The sequence below is a fragment of the Thalassophryne amazonica genome, chromosome 9 (assembly GCF_902500255.1).
Source record: "Thalassophryne amazonica chromosome 9, fThaAma1.1, whole genome shotgun sequence".
Lineage (NCBI taxonomy): Eukaryota > Metazoa > Chordata > Actinopteri > Batrachoidiformes > Batrachoididae > Thalassophryne > Thalassophryne amazonica.
In genome coordinates this window covers 113,616,991-113,631,081 of record NC_047111.1, presented here as the reverse complement: position 1 = coordinate 113,631,081, position 14,091 = coordinate 113,616,991, and the positions used below count along the sequence as shown (strand labels likewise).

Genomic DNA, 14,091 nt, shown 5'->3' with positions numbered 1-14,091 from the left:
CACTCAGGGGGAGGAGGAGGAACAGGAAGACAGATGACGGGAAGGAGAGGAACAGTAGTAGTCAGTAAACTAGCTGTGAGCAGTGTGTCTGGTATTTACATTTGTGTATTTATATTTGCAGATTTTTTTTTTTACTTTCACTTTTGATACTCTGTGTGCTTCTTACCCTGTGTGCTGCTACACAATGATGCTGGAACCTCAATTTCCCTGACTGAGTATTCCTAAGGGATCAATAAAGTTCTGTCTAATCTAATCTAACCTTGAATGCACAGCAACTTTACTACTGTAACTAATGCTTCTTTCTATCAATTTAAGTATGTTCAGATAAAATTCCAAATACTTATTATTACAGTAGTTGAGACAAATATGCAGAAAAGCAATCACTATTCCCTGCGAATGGCAAAGCCGGCACAGGATTAACGGAGCCACTCGGTGTGAGAGTGAGGGAGCGGGTCCGCAAAACTGCAGTTCGGAATTTTAGAAATTCTAATAGAACTGAGGACCAGTGAACCTCCTGGTTTAAACCATGTTGCCCTTTTTGAACATGCCACATGTAAAGACAGACAGGCTGGCGTGCCATTTTTGTACAGTGATTAATGCTGCCATCTAGTGGTGAGACTGTAACATCAATTGCCAGTGGTGGCCACTGGAGTCCGCTGCAGATATCTCTAAAAGATATGAATGATTTTTTTTTTTTTTTTTTTTTTTTGGTAAAATGTGGTGAGCTTTGCATCCAAAAAAAATGGTTAATGGGTTTTTCAGCTGGACAGCAGGGTTTTGGCAGAGGTTTCCACTCTCTGATTTGTTCTGCAATTTTTTTTAACAATCATAAACAATCTTGAGTTGCTCGCTGGGGGAGTGTTGCGTGTTCACAGCTGGATGATGGTGATGGCCGACTCATACCAAACCCAGAAGCCCGGATAGACAGCTTCACTGAACGCGGCCTTGAAGCGGTGGATGAGGGACATGGTGTCGCCTACAGAGTAGAAAGAGAGAGTACCTCCGGAGTGGTCCAGGAACACCCCGATACGGGATGAGTAAGGCGCGTTGATCTCTATCTGGTCCTTGCTGTGGCGGGCCGAGTAGCTGGAGTCAGAGCAGAAGAGGCTCCATGATTTGCGGTTGTAGCCGATTCGGCAGTTGTCACCGTAACCTGTTCTTTTGATGCCCTTGTAGGTGATCCCTAGGGCGGCTCCCTCCCCGCTCCAATCAACCTCCCAGTAGTAAGCCCCTCCAGAGAGGGGTTCCTTACACAGGACCTGTGGCAGGGAATCGAACCTGGATGCGTTGTCACCATAGTTCTGAGGGTCTCTCTTGAGGGTAGCTTTCCTGTTCCCTCGGGACAGCTGGAGCTGTCTGTAGGCTGTGTTCGGATCCAGAGTCAGCTGGCAAGCATCTACAAGAGACAGAAGCAGAACTCACAACAGGTCGCCTGGTGTAAATGCAAATCAGGAAACCAAAAATGAGAAACGTGTGTGTTGCACAGCAGCTCAAGCTCCCGTTCCCGTCCACCACTGCACCGTTAGCGGCAAGGAATGCACGTATAGTTTCTACTTCTGTGAAATGTTTCACCAGTGTTTGAGTTAGTGTGATCCCAAAGCAACGAGGGAGACCCCATGGCTGCACACAAACATCAGAATGACCCCAGAGGTTATTTAGATGTCACCTGCCTGCTGTGCACCTTCACCTCTGCAGGTCAAAGCTGGTGGGCCACCCGGTGGCCTCGGCTAGATCTGCCGGGCCCATAATCTGGAATGCCAGAGGGATTGACACTGTTTGTGAGTTTGACCACAAACAGAATCCATCTAACAAAGTGCATCTTTTTAACCATGAGGTGAGAGCCACGCCGTTAGAACGCCCCCTGTAGTCAACCCAAAGGCTTTGCAAACTTTAGTGTCTTTGTTTCCAAAATGTTCAAAATTTCCATTTCTGTCAAAGTAAAATTTTTAAAAACTCAAATCACTGTTTCTTATTTGATTTTTTTGGTTTCATTTTGTTAAACAAAACAACAAAGCAGCGAAGCAAGGTGATGTAATCGGTTGTGTGCGTGTGTCTGTCTGCAAACAAGATCACAAAAAAAAAAACATCTGGATGGATTTTCACCAAACAGAATTTTTTTGAGCAGGTATCTTGAGATGATTTCATTTTTGGGATTAATTTTTTGAGATGGGCAGCATGGTGGCTTAGTGGTTAGCACTGTTGCCTCACAGTGAGAAGGTTGTGGGTTCAATTCCCGTGGCCTTTCTGTGTGGAGTTTGCATGTTCTCCCCGTGTTTGCTTGGGTATCCTCCGGGTGCTCCGGTTTCCTCACACATCCAAAGACATGACTGTGCCCTATGACTGCTGGGATAGGCTCCAGCCCCCCGTGACCCTTAATTGGACTAAGCGGTAGAAGGTAATGAATGAATTAATTTTTTGAGATGATCAGACAAAGGTCAAGGTCAACAAAAACTATATGAGCAATAGGGATAGAGTGTTGATCTAAAGTTTATATAGATCAGTAAAATATTTGTGATTGATTGGTATAAATGTTGTCACAATGACATCACCAGAAATTCATAAAAGGAAGTTATGTTTGTTATGCAGCTGCTTCTCATTTTTAATGAAGAAACCTTTACCTCAGAGGTCATGTGTGCATCTATTTATTTTTTCTTTAGAGGCACGACACAAACCTTATCAGATTTTTCATGAAATGTGTTGCAAAGATAAAAAAAAAAACCACTTTATTTTGTGTGGGTAAATCTGTGAAGAGTCAGGATGTGTTTAAAGACTCATGTTATATTTCTGAGCGCGTTTCATTTTAATGACACGCTGTGACGTCTCCACAGTTTGTCACTACAGGACTTTTCCCAAAGTCTTCTACTGGGGGGGGGTATTAGACTGAAATCTTAGCTTCTCTGCGCCACTGCAAAGTTCCCTTTTCTGCATCATAAACCGAACTGGCCAATCACAGCCCTGGTTGTCAAAGAACACTGTGCTCAGAGTGCACAACGAAGCCACACCCACATTTCAAAGTATCAGTGTGTAGAGAAAATGTCACACCAGATTTTAAACAGCCAGGTTCACCAATAACAAGATGGGGTTCGAAATTTGACCTCTGACCTTTATTGTTGACCTCTCCTAAACATAGGCTCAGTGTGCATCTGCCAAGTTTGATTGAACTTTGCTGAGGTGTTCTAAAGACGTGTTGCTTACATAGAAACATGGTTACATGGAGATCATTGCGACCGTAGCATGTGTATACTCGTTAGTGTCATGACAGACAACCTGGATAGGTGGGCGGGGCTCACGGCATGGTGCAGTGGTTTATGAATATTCAGAGTATTGTGCTCAATTTTCAACCTGCAAGGTAGGAAATGTACAAGAGTGACTAACATAAAATGAATAAAGCGAGATCAGACACACTGAGGCATGCACTAAATGTTATTACGGGATAGATCTGGTTTCCCTCTTGCACTTATGGAAGAAAACACTTAATTCAGCTGCACTTAGCTTAAAAAAAGCCAATTAGGACATTTGTAATGAGTCAGTGCCTCTCTGTCGGGTTGCAGTAGCTCACACCTCATAGTATAGTCAAACATAGTAAAACATACAAGAGTTACTACAATCAGATTGCGTGGTCAGCCATAGAGTCTGACAGAGAACCTTTAGCTCAACCATTTAGTGTCGTGCACTCAGATGAAACGAACGGACAACAGAGACGTACACTTTAGGAACTCGTCCCTGTGCTGCAGCTCGTGCACCGGCAGAGATTTGGACACTGACGCATCTTCACCTGTAAAAGAAAACATTTGTAACAGAAAATGGTGCAGGATTGAATACATGGTGGTCACAAGGTGCAAAACACATTAATAGCAATAGCAACAATTTTTCTGAAATGTTGAGATTTCAGCTTTCATTTCCTTCCATGTTGTGATTTTTCAGGTTCTTCTTAAGTAATCGATTATGATACCCAGCAAAATTCCTGGGCATCATAATCGATTATTTAAGATGAAAGTACAACAGATAACTACAAAAACTATTATAGTTTTATAGCAGTCGTTACATTATAGGACTGTGACTGCCCACTGCTCTGAGTGGTTGGATTGTGTCTAACTGTAATTAGGATATGTTAAATGCAGAGGACACATTTCATTGCATATATATATATATATACGAGGGCTGTCAATAAAGTAACGGTCCTTTTTATTTTTTTCAAAAACTATATGGATTTCATTCATATGTTTTTACGTCAGACATGCTTGAACCCTCGTGCGCATGCGTGAGTTTTTCCACTCCTTGTGGGAGGAGTCGTCCAGCCCCTCATCGGAATTCCTTTGTCTGAGAAGTTGCTGAGAGACTGGCGCGTTGTTTGATCAAAATTTTTTCTAAACCTGTGAGACACATCGAAGTGGACACGGTTCGAAAAATTAAGCTGGTTTTCAGTGAAATTTTTAACGGCTGATGAGAGATTTTGAGGTGATTCTGTCGCTTTAAGGACTTTTCACGGTGCGAGACGTCGCTCAGCGCTCTCAGCCGCCGTCGTCAGCCTGTTTCAAGCTGAAAACCTCCACATTTCAGGCTCTATTGATCCAGGACGTCGTGAGAGAACAGAGAAGTTTCAGAAGAAGTCGGTTTCAGCATTTTATCCGGATATTCCACTGTTAAAGGAGTTTTTTTAATGATAAACGTTCGCACGGGTCCGCGCGTCGGGACGCAGCCGCCGCGACGTTCCGCCACAGGAAAAACACCTCTGTTGGAAGCCTTAAGGACAAGTTGGAACATGTCCTGCTGTTAAACAATTTCTCATGTACTCACTCCACTGAAAGCCATCAAAAGCCGCCTGGATTTTACAAATGGTTATCAACACGGAGGTTTTTTTCCTATGCCGCCGCACCGCGTCGGCTGCGTCCCGACGCGCGGACCCGTCCGCACGTCTTTCATTAAAAAAATCTCCTTTAACAGTGGAATATCCGGATAAAATGCTGAAACCGACTTCTTCTGAAACTTCTCTGTTCTCTCACGACGTCCTGGATCAATAGAGCCTGAAATGTGGAGGTTTTCAGCTTGAACAGGCTGACGACGGCGGCTGAGAGCGCTGAGCGACGTCCCGCTCCGTGGGAAGTCCTTAAAGCGACAAAATCACCTCAAAATCTCTCATCAGCCGTTAAAATTTTCACTGAAAACCAGCTTAATTTTTCGAACCGTGTCCACTTCGATGTGTCTCACAGGTTTAGAAAAAATTTTGATCAAACAACGACGAGGGGCTGGACGACTCCTCCCACAAGGAGTGCTCACAGGCGAATGACGTCACCGACAGGCATGGAAAAACTCACGCATGCGCACGAGGGTTCAAGCATGTCTGACGTAAAAACATATGAATGAAATCCATATAGTTTTTGAAAAAAATAAAAAGGACCGTTGCTTTATTGACAGACCTCGTATATATATATATACAATGACAATAAAGGCTCTATTCTATTCTATTCTATTCCACAAAGCTAAACGGCATCATACAAGTAATGCTAAGAAGACTTTTGCAATACTCAGTGTTAAATAAGGTGATTTCACAAATCTAGATCCTAACAGTTTTAACTAGTTATTCCTTTTCTGACTTTTTTTTTTTTTTTTTTTTTTTTTTTTTTTTTGCATAAATGTTCCTAAAATTTAATTCCTTGGTTTTTCCTGGTAGAGGCACACTGATGAGTTAAATGCATTAGAAAAACCATGCCAGATTTTGTGCAATCATTTGTGTAACATACGTGGCCTCTATTTAAAAAAAAAAATGAAGATATGTACATTAGATTTGGAGCTATTGAGTAAAAGTCAAAAGTTAGAGTGGATTATACATTCATGGAAGGGCAGATGGGTTTGATCCCTAGTTACGGCTCAGCATTGAACCATATTACCCCATTAATCCCATTCAGAAAAAAGACAGAAAAACCAAAATTTAAAAAGTGGTTAAAATGCTCCATTTTGCAATTATAAAGAAATTATATATATATATATATATATATATATATATATATATATATATATATATATGATCTGCATCTGGATTATCAAGATTTAATGGGTTGTAGTTCTTGTAATAGTAGGCAGTATTCCTTCAGGAGACACGTCTTCGTAATCATTCTGAACAGGATGTCCACATCCTAGTTTTCACCCACATTGTATTTTGGACTTTGTGATTGTCAGTTACATAATTAAACATCACATCTTGTTTCTTATGAGTGTTTAGTGATTGAGATTCCTGAGCGGCTGCGTCTCTGGATGACTTCTAGTTTCCCAAATAAAGTCAGCAGAATGTGTGTTGTTGTTCTTGCTGACTCACTTCTTAGCGAACGTCTTTTTTTGGTATCATCCAGTTCACAGAAAGACATTTTGTTCACTGCAAAAATACAAAAGGAACAGTTGAGCTGCAGCGGTGCTACGGGCAGTACAACGGTCACCGTGAAACTGTAAAGCAGTTTTCATTCTCGGCTCCCCACTCACCCGTCTTGGCGACTTTAACCAGTTCGTCATTGCCGAAGTCGTTGAGGTGCTGCTTCATCTCGGACACGGCCTTAGTGACGGGGCCGAAGGTGAAGTAGGGGTTGACGGTCACTGTGGGCAGCTCCTCGGCCTCCGTCTGAGCTATCAGCATGTGGTAGGACTAATCAAAGGGAAGCAGATGTGTGAACGTCTGCTGTCATTTTTTTCTTGCCTTCCCAAGTTGGACATCTGCAGTTACTGTTTAACACTTCCAAGGTATCATTTCCTATCAACTATGCAATGCACTCTCCATCAGAATCTTGGATGAGTGTGCACGTGAGTGGTCTCTGACCCTTGTGACCTCTTTGACTCTTGTGGCCTACTTAAAAATAGCTCACAGTCAAAACCCAGTTATAGTGCAGCAGATAAGTGATGCTTTTATCACCATTTGCAGGATTCCCCTCTAAATATTCTCTTATCCGCTGCACTATTGCCACAGTAACTCAAGTTTTTTTTAGTATGACTTCTATACCAGATGTCCTCTGGACCAAAATCTTGGGCGAGTTTACACACGAGTGCCCTATGACCTCTGTGACCCTTGTGACATACTGAAAGTAAGTAACTGCTTCATCTCAATGTGTGATTGCAACCTATTTCAAAGTAGGTTGTCACTGCAGTAACCCATCATCACGTTCTGGGATACTCGTGCTTTCATACGTATACATGTACATGCTTTCTTACGTTGACGTATCCATGACACTTTATATACGTGGAGGAAGCAGACGTCTGTCACTTGTTTTCAGGTTCTACTGCATGTTACACTTTCAGGGTTTTATGTTCTCTTCACGCCTGTTTGGATTTTCTTTCACCAAAGGCGAGGTTGGTGAAGTGGAAGCTACATTTCCTGTGATTGTACTTTCTGTTGCGTTACACTGTTGACCTCGCGGCCACTTTGCTGAGTGCATGCTGGGATTGCTCCAGCTTGCAGCCTGCATGAGAAACTGAACTGCGGTCGCTGTTGTGGTGTTTCCGACACGTGTCGTGTGATGAGCTGAGCGGTCACCTGGATGAAGTGGATGTGGTCCTCAGTGCGGGACAGCTGGGTGATCTCAGTGTCTCTCCTCTTTAGGTCGGCGATCTCGTGGTTCAGACGCTCCATGTGGCCTTCTGCGTTGTTGAGCGCCGCTCTCTTGTTGGAGGAGATCAACTTGGCCATCTCTTGCTGCATCCTCTCAATCGAGCGCAGCATGTCGCCAAACATCTTCTCGCAGTCTTGCAGGGTTCTCTGGGCTGAGTTCTGCAGGGCAAAAAAAAAAAAAAAATGTGGGCGTCAACACTGATGCAATCTGTCGTTACTATGGCATGATGGAATGTTGTCTTCGCTGTTAGCTGAGTTACTGTAACATTCCATTAAAACGTAGTGGTTAATCTGGTCTTAGCAGTCTGATGGTGGGGGGGTGATAGCTTTACAAACCTTGAGTGAGTCCACCGCTTGTTTCAGTTCCTCCATCTGCTTGAGTCGGTCATGAATCTTCTCCTGGATCTCAGCCTGGGTAGCGCCCAGCCGTTGCTGTGAGGGAATCAACAAGCAGTGTAGACGGTAACAACACAAGGAACCGGCGGCTCGAGCTGCTAAATCATCCACGAAGTGCACGGAGAGTCTGGCTTGTGAAAATGCACATGCAGGTAGCAGCCTTATTTCCATATGGGTGTGTCTCTCACAGTGCTAAGAGCTTCTGTTTTACTTGCTTTTTATTGCCCTTTAAGCATCATGTGCCACTTTGTCTTTCCTGCAAACTACATGCACAGACCACTTTTTTAGCAGGTCAAAGTCTAAAACCCTGGTGGTGTTATTTTAAATAAAGCGCTGCGTACCTGTTCCTCTGCTCGTTCCTGCTCAGCAGACACCATGTCGTGACCTTTATGCTCTTTCACCGTGCACAACACACAGATACACATCTGGTCCGTGCGACAGAAAAGCTCCAGACCTTTCTGATGCTGGGGGCAGATCTGTCTGTCCAGGTGGCCGATTTCATCCACCAGCTTGTGGCGTTTGAAGGTGGCTGACTCGTAGTGGGGCTTCAGGTGCTTCTCGCAGTAGGAAGCCAGGCACATCAGGCAGGTTTTGATGGCTTTGTTCTTCTTGCCGACACAGATGTCACAGCCTACATCCTGGGGACCTGCAAAGTCGTAGTCGGGCGACGGAGGAGGCGGCGGGTATGGGTCGCTGTTGCGTTGGGTTGTGGAGTACCGGGAGCCACCCATGCGCCGCGGGGTGGGCCTCTTGTTATAAGTGACTCTGCACTGTGGGCACTGGTACGAGCCTGTGTGGTCAGCATGGTCCCAGTATGTCTTCAAACAGATGGAGCAGAAGATGTGGCCACAGGGGATGGACACGGGCTCCCTGAGGTACTCCTTACACAGGTAGCAGCTGTCCTGCTCCGACGACATGGTGGCAGCTCTGCGTTGTTTGTCCTAATGCAGTGTCGTGAAGCCGATCTGTGACTTGCGTCAGTGCAGAGGCAAAGTGAGCGCGCAGGTACTACGGGCGCAGGCTTTATAGAGTAAACACAGAAGGAGGTTAAACTGGTTAAGCCGAAACCAGTAAAACAAGGGCGGGGCAAAGAGAAATGTGAATGCTTCTGACGGTTACAAAATGTTTGAAGAATGAATGAAATGTGTACAAGGCTTGGCACTTGAAGACTCATTGCAAAATGCAGTTCTCCAAAGGATTTTGAATTCTAAAGGAAGAAAAACCCTCCAGAGCTGTTAGAGTTTGTAAATGAGGACATAAAGTGTTACTACTGTGGTATTTGTATCCTTCAGGGAGACAAATTAATTAAAAACAATTAAATTACAAATGTAGGTGAAACAGCTTCTGGACACAGTCAGAGGAGGGAGGTGGGCATGATGGGATACATTTGCATTTGGTGTTTCAATTTCAGTTTTTTTTTTTTTTATTGTTATGCCTTGATGTTTTATTTTGGTGAACATTTTTATTCATTACGTTCACCAAGGACATAATAAAATCATCACATTTATTGATTTGTCTGTCTGTTAGCAGGATGTCAAAACTACTGCACAGATTTTGACAAATGTTTCACCACAGATAGATATTAGGCCATGGAAGACTCCACTGAATTTTGGAGGTGATCTGGATCCAGATTCTGGATCAGGATTTCAATTTGTACACTTCACTTGGTTGGATTTTGAGGATTACTTCAAAACTACTTAACCCTCTGGGGTTAAGAGCTTTTTAAGAGCTGTTAACAGCTCTCCCTGCATCCCACAATCAAGTTTTATGTCTCTTTTATTTTCCAGGACAACCTGTGCTTTCAGAATATATATGCTTTTGTTGTGTTTTATAAGTGTAATAAAGGTTTACAATCAAAAATAAGAAAGAAAAAAGTAAAGCGGAAATAATTTTCCACACACATTTATTCAAAACACACAGCAAACTATAATAAACAACTGTTTTGAAACTTTATAAAGGTAATTTGAGGTCTTGTGTGAAAGACTGTACAACAAAAAGGTTCAAACAATAAATGCAAATGCACATTTTGAATATATACAAAATGGTGTATGTGTTTTGTTGTCCATTGATATGGTAAACAGTGCTTTACGCCGAGAAAGCAAGCATGTGAGATTGTCATCAGAGGCTCTCCATCTGCTCTGTCTGCTTTCACTGATCGCTGTGCGTAATGGCGCAGGACGCATTGGATGTACTCATTGGAGCACCCAGGGGGCTATTCAAATGGGCCAACTAGTAACATATCACTCCTTAGTCAGCTCTCTTTTAAAATGGACTGCATTTATATTGCACTTTTTCCATCTAAAACAACAATTCCAAGGAAGTTGGGATGTTGTGTGAAATGTAAATAAAAACAGAATACAATGATTTGCAAATCCTCTTCAACCTATATTCAATTGAATACACCACAAAGACAAGATATTTAATGTTCAAACTGATAGACATTTTTGTTTTTGTGCAAATATTTACTCATTTTGAAATGGATGCCTGCAACACATTTCAAAAAAGCTGGGACAGGGGCATCAAAAGACTGAGAAAGTTGATGAATGCTCAAAGAACAGATGTTTGGAACATTGCAGATGAACAGGTTAACTGGAAACAGGTGAGTGTCATGATTGAGTATAAAAGGAGCATCCCCAAAAGTCTCAGCCGTTCGCAAGCAAAGACAGGGTGAGGATCACCACTTTGTGAACAAATGCATGAAAAAATAGTCCAACAGTTTAAGAACAATGTTTCTCAGCATTCAATTGCGAGGAATTTAGGGATTCCATCATCTACAGTCCATAATATAATCAGAAGATTCAGAGAATCTGGAGAACTTTCTACATGTAAGCGGCAAGGCCAAAAACCAACACTGAATGTCAGTGAGCTTCAATCCCTCAAGCGGCACTACATTAAAAACTGACATCATTGTGTAAAGGATCTTACCGCGTGGGCTCAGGAACACTTCAGAAAACCATTGTCAGTGAACACATTTCGTCACTACATCTACAAGTGCAAGTTAAAACTCTACCATGCAAAGTGAAAGCCAAATATCAACAACATCTAGAAACGCCGCTGCCTTCTCTGGGCCTGAGCTCATTTGAAATGGACAGACACAAAGTGGAAAAGTGTGCTGTGGTCTGATGAGTCCACATTTCAAACTGTTTTTGGAAATCATGGACATCGTGTCCTCTGGACAAAAGAGGAAAAAGACCATCCAGATTGTTACCAGCGCAAAGTTCAAAAGCCAGCATCTGTGATGGTATGGGGGTGTGTTAGTGCCCATGACATGGGCAACTTACACATCTGTGATGGCACCATTAATGCTGAAAGGTACATCCAGGTTTTGGAGCAACACATGCTGCCATCCAAGCAACGTCTTTTTCAGGGACGTCCCTGCTTATTTCAGCAAGACAATGCCAAGCCACATTCTGCACGTGTTACAACAGCGTGGCTTTGTAGTAAAAGAGTGCAGGTACTAGACTGGCCTGCCTGCAGTCCAGACCTGTCACCTATTGAAAATGTGTGGCGCATTATGAAGCGCAAAATACGACAACGGAGACCCCGGACTGTTGAACAACTGAAGTCGTACATCAAGCAAGAATGGAAAAGAATTCCACCTACAAAGGTTCAACAATTAGTGTCCTCAGTTCCCAAACGCTTATTGAGTGTTGTTAGAAGGAAAGGTGATGTAACACAGTGGGAAACATACCACTGTTCCAGCTTTTTAGAAACGTGTTGCAGGCATCCATTTCAAAATGAGCAAATATTTGCACAAAAACAATAAAGTTTATCAGTTTGAACATTAAATATCTTGTCTTTGTGATATATTCAATTGAATATAGGTTGAAGAGGATTTGCAAATCATTGTATTCTGTTTTTATTTACATTTTACACAACGTTCCAACTTCACTGGAATTGGGGTTGTACATCAGAAGCTCAAAGCACATTCACTCATTCACACAGACACACTGATGTCAGGGTGCAAGGCACTTACTACACAACAGGAGCAACTAGGGGATTAAGGACCTTGCCCAAGGCTCTGTAGTGATTGTCCAGCCAGACTGGGGTTTGAACCAAGGATCCTCTGGTCTGAACCCCAACGCTTAACCACTAGACCATCACCTCCCAACAAGCTCTGTAGGGAGGTGATGGAAGGTCATGATCACAGGTGACTTCTGACTTCTTGTGTTGTTACTTTGAAGGCTGTGTTGCAGTAAGACAAGCTCAGATTCATTTTCTATACTTGCTTACTCCAATTAATGATCACAGGGGAGCTGGAGCCTATCCCAGTGGGAACTGGGGGAGAGTCAGGGTACACCCTGGACATCGGTCTGTCACAGGGCCTCACTCACACTCTTACTCACAGTTATGCTCAATTTAGAGTCAACTAGAAGCACTCGGAGAGTGCAAACCTCCGCCAAGGCCATAGGGTCACTGACGTCACATGGAATACCCTTTGGCAAAGAGACTTATTCCACATCGTTTCACGCATCTAACTGTCGTGTTTCAGATTCAGTGGTTAAACCCCAGCAAATGTATTTATAAAGAGAAACTTACACAAGTTTTTGTCATTTTCTAATAAGTTTATTCAATGAGGAGAAACAAATGCTAAATTATTGTTGTGTCGTAACTTAATTTTTGTTCAGCCTTTGTGACCCTTCTTCTTGAAGTTAGATGCAAAAATGTTGAAATTGGCCCTATCCTGCAATGATAAAGAATCCTTAAAAAGTACTGGATCTGGATCGTGTTCTGGATCATTACCAAAATTTAATGACTTCTAAGTTCGGCCAAGATACACCCCTGGTAAAAATTTTATTGAAATCTGTTGAGGATTTTTTTGAGTAATCCTGCTAACAATCCAACCAACCAACCAACCAACCAACAAACGGACGCGACCGAAAACATAACCTCCTTGGCGCAGGTAACATTTCACCTAACCTGCACGTCTTTAGAAGAGGGAGGAAGCCAGAGCAGCCGGAGGGCACCCATGCAAGCATGGGAATAACATGCAAATTGCAAATTGCACACAGAAAGGACCAGGCAGGAAGTGAACCTGTGACCTTCTCTAGTCTAGTCAACAGTGCTGAACACTACAACACAAGCTCAAATATAAGAGATTAATAATGAAAATCATTTACAGTCAAAGTACAGCAGTTTTTTTCTTGTTCAAACCTCTGTGCATTAAATGTTGCACTGACCACTCCTTGCAGAGTTTCAGGGTTATTGAAGTGGAGATAGGAATGCAACTGCACTTGATAGCCCAGATAACAGGAGCGCTGAGAAAAACTCTGTAAAAGATTCCATTGTGCAAGATTCAACAAGGCCCAAACAGAGTAGTGAGCACGTATCTGCCATCCGCTAATAACAGCAACTGTATCTGGCGTGCACGCATAAATATGTAAAAAAAAAAAAAAATGGATGTGAGAGAGCTCAAACTCTTCCATACATCGGATTAAAGTGTAAATTAACATTTACACTTTAATCCTACAATTTTGAATTGACCTGTCTCTAGATTTCAAACAGAGCCAGTGGTTTTATTTAATTATTTATTTTATTTATATAGTCTCAGATCACAACATAAGTCGTCCAGGGTGCTACACAAGGATATGGGTGAAGCTTACAACCCCCCTGAGCAAGCAACAGTGGTAAGGAAAACCCTCCTGTCCCACATTTTTTAGGAAGAAACCTCAAGCAGACCACAATCAGAGGGGTGACCAACTATTAGGGTAATAATAACAGTAACAAGAACAAATACCGGATAACGGATAGCGGATGAACAAAATGCAACAAAGACTTGTCAATCATGTAAACAAAAATAAACATCTGCATAGAAATTCCCCCAGTTCGAGTCCAGTGGGCAGCATGACCCACTTCCAAGACACAGTTCATCTCAAAATTATAGTGTGCAGTGACGTGGATCACCACCAGGTAGTTTACCCATCACTGAAGATCAACAGCACCTCGGAAAAGAAAGACAGAGCAGAAATGAATGAACCACAACAAACAACCAGCCCAGTCTCACATTTTGGTTTTTTTGTGTGTGTGTGTGTGCTCCCGTGACGAAATGAGTCAAATTTTTGTGATGGGGAATTTTTTTTAACTCACTATTCCTAACCCTACTC

General features: G+C 42.7%; 1 protein-coding gene across 1 annotated transcript; it reads right to left on the bottom strand.

Annotated features, from left to right (window-relative positions):
- Positions 1-637: 637 nt before the first annotated feature.
- On the bottom strand, positions 638-8,991 carry ftr83 (finTRIM family, member 83). Its single transcript, XM_034179000.1, has 7 exons — positions 8,329-8,991; positions 7,928-8,023; positions 7,517-7,750; positions 6,475-6,634; positions 6,314-6,370; positions 3,707-3,775; positions 638-1,396 (listed from the first exon to the last, which is right to left on the bottom strand). The coding sequence occupies exons 1-7, from the start codon at positions 8,902-8,904 to the stop codon at positions 870-872; spliced, it is 1,719 nt and encodes a 572-aa protein (XP_034034891.1). The 5' UTR covers positions 8,905-8,991; the 3' UTR covers positions 638-869.
- Positions 8,992-14,091: the final 5,100 nt, after the last annotated feature.